This window comes from Colobus angolensis, unplaced genomic scaffold (assembly GCF_000951035.1).
Source record: "Colobus angolensis palliatus isolate OR3802 unplaced genomic scaffold, Cang.pa_1.0 Scaffold22, whole genome shotgun sequence".
Taxonomy (NCBI): domain Eukaryota; kingdom Metazoa; phylum Chordata; class Mammalia; order Primates; family Cercopithecidae; genus Colobus; species Colobus angolensis.
In genome coordinates, this window is record NW_012115377.1 from 1,367,183 (window position 1) to 1,370,754 (window position 3,572).

Here is a 3,572-nt window from a genome sequence, read left to right on the forward strand (position 1 = left end):
CCTGGGAGGCAGAGGTTGTAGTGAGCCAAGATTGCGCCACTGCACTCCAGCCTGGGCGATAAGAGTGAAACTGTCTCAAAATAAAAAAAATAAATAAACCCTCAGCTGGGCGCGGTGGCTAACACCTGTAATCCCAGCAGTTTGGGAGGCCGAGGTGGGTGGATCACCTGAGGTCAGGAGTTCGAGACCAGCATGGCCAACATGGTGAAACCCCGTCTCTACTAAAGATTCAAAAAATTAGCCAGGAGTGGAGGCACACACCTGTAATCCCAACTACTCGGGAGGCAGAGGCAGGAGAATCGCTTTACCTGGGAGGCGGAGGTTGCAGTGAGCCAAGATCATGCCATTGCACTCCAGCCTGGGTGACGGGATGAGACTTGGTCTCAAAAAAATAAATAAATAAATAAAATAAAATAAAATAAAATAAATCGTCCCATAGCACCACTTCCTTTGGGGTCAAGACCCAAGTCTTACCCAGGGCCCACAGGGCCCTGTACTACCTGCCCCTTTGTGGTTGGCACAAGGGGGGGGGAGCATTTGAGCATCTTCTGCCAGCACCTCCCCTCAGCACCCCTCCACCAAGGGACCTACCTTGAACTTGATCTCCTGATTTCGGAGAATCAGGCTGAAGTGGGTGCCAGGGTCACGTGAGCTTCCCCAGGGAATCTCATCAGTGAGCTTCTCAAATGCTCCCAGGTTGAGCTTCTCCACGTGCTGGGGGCACAGAAGCAGGGAGTCTGGGCACCAGTTCCTTGGCCTCCAGGCCCCCTGGATGATGTAGCAGCCATCATGGCCACACCATCCTCATTGTCTGCTTGGTCTCTGGGGTCAAGGGAAGGCCAGCTCTGGAGTCTCCATTCCCATCCTTACCTGGAAGTCCCGATTGCTATTGTAGAAATAAATGGTGAGACCCTGGAGGCCTGCCCAGAACTTCTTGTAATCCTGGGGACCAGAGGTGCAGAAAGAAGAGGTGAGGTGGTCAGGCTGGATACCTCTCATGTACTCAGTCCTGCCCCGGGGCCTTTGCACTGATTGTGCTCTCCCACGCTGCCCCCAGATCTTGATCACCTCCTGCCTTGAGTTTCTGATCAAATGTTGCCTTGTCAGTGAGACTCTCCCCACCCACGGCCCAGCTTCTGGGTATCCGTTTTCCTCTGAGAAAGGACCAGACAGAACCTTGACGTGATGAAGGACCCAGAGCAACCACGCCAATCTATAGAGATGGGGGCTCTAGGGGTGAGTTGAACTAACTGGTTTAATGGTGTCCCATCCATCTTCCGTCATCCAGCTACCCACTAGCCATCTATCTATCATCCATCTATCCATCCACCCACCCACCCATTCGTCCATCCACCTACCATTCACCCATTCATCTATCCATCTATCCACCCACCATCCATCCACCAATCTGTCCACCCAGCCACCCATCCACACATCTATCCATCCAGTTACTCATCCACCCACCCGCCCACCCATTCATCCATCCAGCTACCATTCACCCATCCATTCATCTATCCATCCACCTACCATCCACCCACTCATCTATCCATCACCCCCATCCATCTATCTATCATCCAGCCATTCATGATCCATCTATCCACTCATTCATCCATACATACATCACCCACCATCCATCCAGTCATCCATCCACCCACTCATTCATCTGTCCACCCATCCGTCCACCCATCCATCCATCCATCCCTACATCATCTATCCATCCATCAATCCACCCACCGTCCATCATCCATCCACCCACTCATCCATGCATCCATACATGCATCTACTCATCTATCCATGCATCCCTCCATCATCCATCCATTCACTCATCCATCCATCCACTCATCCCTCCATCATCCATCCACCTACTCATCCATCCATCCACTCATCCCTCCATCATCCATCCATGAACTCGTCCATCTATCCATCATCCATCCACCCACCCATCTGCTCATTCATCCATCCATCCCCCAACTCATCCATCCATCCATCCAGCCAGCCAACCATCCACTCATCTGTCCATACATCCCTCCATCATGCATCCACCTACTCATCCATCCATCCACTCATCCCTCCATCTTCCATCCATGCACTCGTCCATCTATCCATCATCCATCCACCCACCCATCTGCTCATTCATCCATCCATCCCCCAACTCATCCATCCATCCATCCAGCCAGCCAGCCATCCACTCATCTGTCCATACATCCCTCCATCATGCATCCACCTACTCACCCATCTATCATCCATCCATGCACTTGTCCATCCAACCATCATTCACCCACTTGTATATGCACTCATCCATCCATCCACACATCCTCTCAGCCACCATCCAGCCCGCATCTATCCATTACCAAGCCTCCACTCATCTCCCCATCTACCCATCCACCTGTCCATCCGTAGACACACGCACAGGTACACACAGGCATTTACCTAACATTTACTGAAGGCTTTTTATGTGCTAGCCCTCCTCCAGGCACTGGGACTAGAGCAATATGGGATTAAACACCATATTACCAGTTACCCTATTGCTTTACTATGTACCCACGATGTGCTGTTGGGCAAATTATTTGAGCCATCTTTTTCTGTTTCCCCAGCTGTAAAATGGTGATAACAATGGTGCCAAGTCTGGAGGATCTCATGAGAATTAGGTGACTTTCCCATGGGAAGCACCGGGGCCTGCACTGAGTCAAGTCCTCAACATGTGAACTGTGACTACAGCCCTAACTCCCCTATTTCAGAAGACAGAAAACTGAGACTCAAAGATTAAGTCACTTGCAAAAGGCCTGGGAGTAAAGAAAGTGTGGAACTGGGATTAGAACCTGGGTCTTCTGAATTCGGGTCCATGATCTTTTTTGTTTTGGTTTGTTTTTTGCTGTTGTTTTGGGTTTTTTGTTTTGTTTTCTTTTGTTTTGTTTTTGAGGCAGAGTCTCACTCTATCACCCAGGCTGGAGTGCAGTGGCATGATCACGGCTCACTGCAAGCTCTGCTTCCTAGGTTCATGCCATTCTCCTGCCTCAACCACCTGAGTAGCTGGGACTACAGGTGCCTGCCACCACACCCAGTTAATTTTTTGTATTTTTTAGCAGAGACGGGGTTTCACCGTGTTAGCCAGGATGGTCTCGATCTCCTGACCTGGTGATCCGCCCGTCTCGGCCTCCCAAAGTGCTGTGATTACAGGCTTGAGCCACTGCGCCTGGCCAAAAGGAGGCTTTTGAGGAGATCTGGAGAATGGGAGAGAGGGTGCAGAGAGCCACTGCTCTTACCTCCACCACCGTTAAGATGAAGCCTTTCCACATTTCCCGACACTCCAAGGTCTCTACCTAGGGAACAAAAGAAAAAAAAGAATCTATGTCAGTGAACCTCAGTCTCCTCATCAATGAAATGGGACTAGGGCAGAGTTCCTGCTTCAAAGGGCTGTTTTCTTTTTCTTCTTTTTTTTTTGAGATGGAGTCTCATTCTGTCACCCAGGCTGGAGTGCAGTGGCATGATCTCAGCTAAGTGCAACCTCCACCTCCTGGGTTCAAGTGATTCTCCTGCCTCAGCCTCCTGAGTAGCTGGGACTATAGGCATGC

At 50.5% G+C, this 3,572-nt stretch overlaps 1 protein-coding gene across 1 annotated transcript in view; it reads right to left on the reverse strand.

The window, feature by feature from the left end:
* Positions 1–3,572, reverse strand: part of STAP2 (signal transducing adaptor family member 2) — a 21,307-nt gene that overhangs the window by 9,123 nt on the left and 8,612 nt on the right. Inside the window, exons 2-3 of the mRNA XM_011943612.1 lie at positions 871–942; positions 580–714 (exon numbers count right to left, since the gene is read on the reverse strand). Coding sequence (XP_011799002.1) covers positions 580–714; positions 871–942 — 207 coding nt within the window. The remainder of the gene's footprint in view (positions 1–579; positions 715–870; positions 943–3,572) is intronic.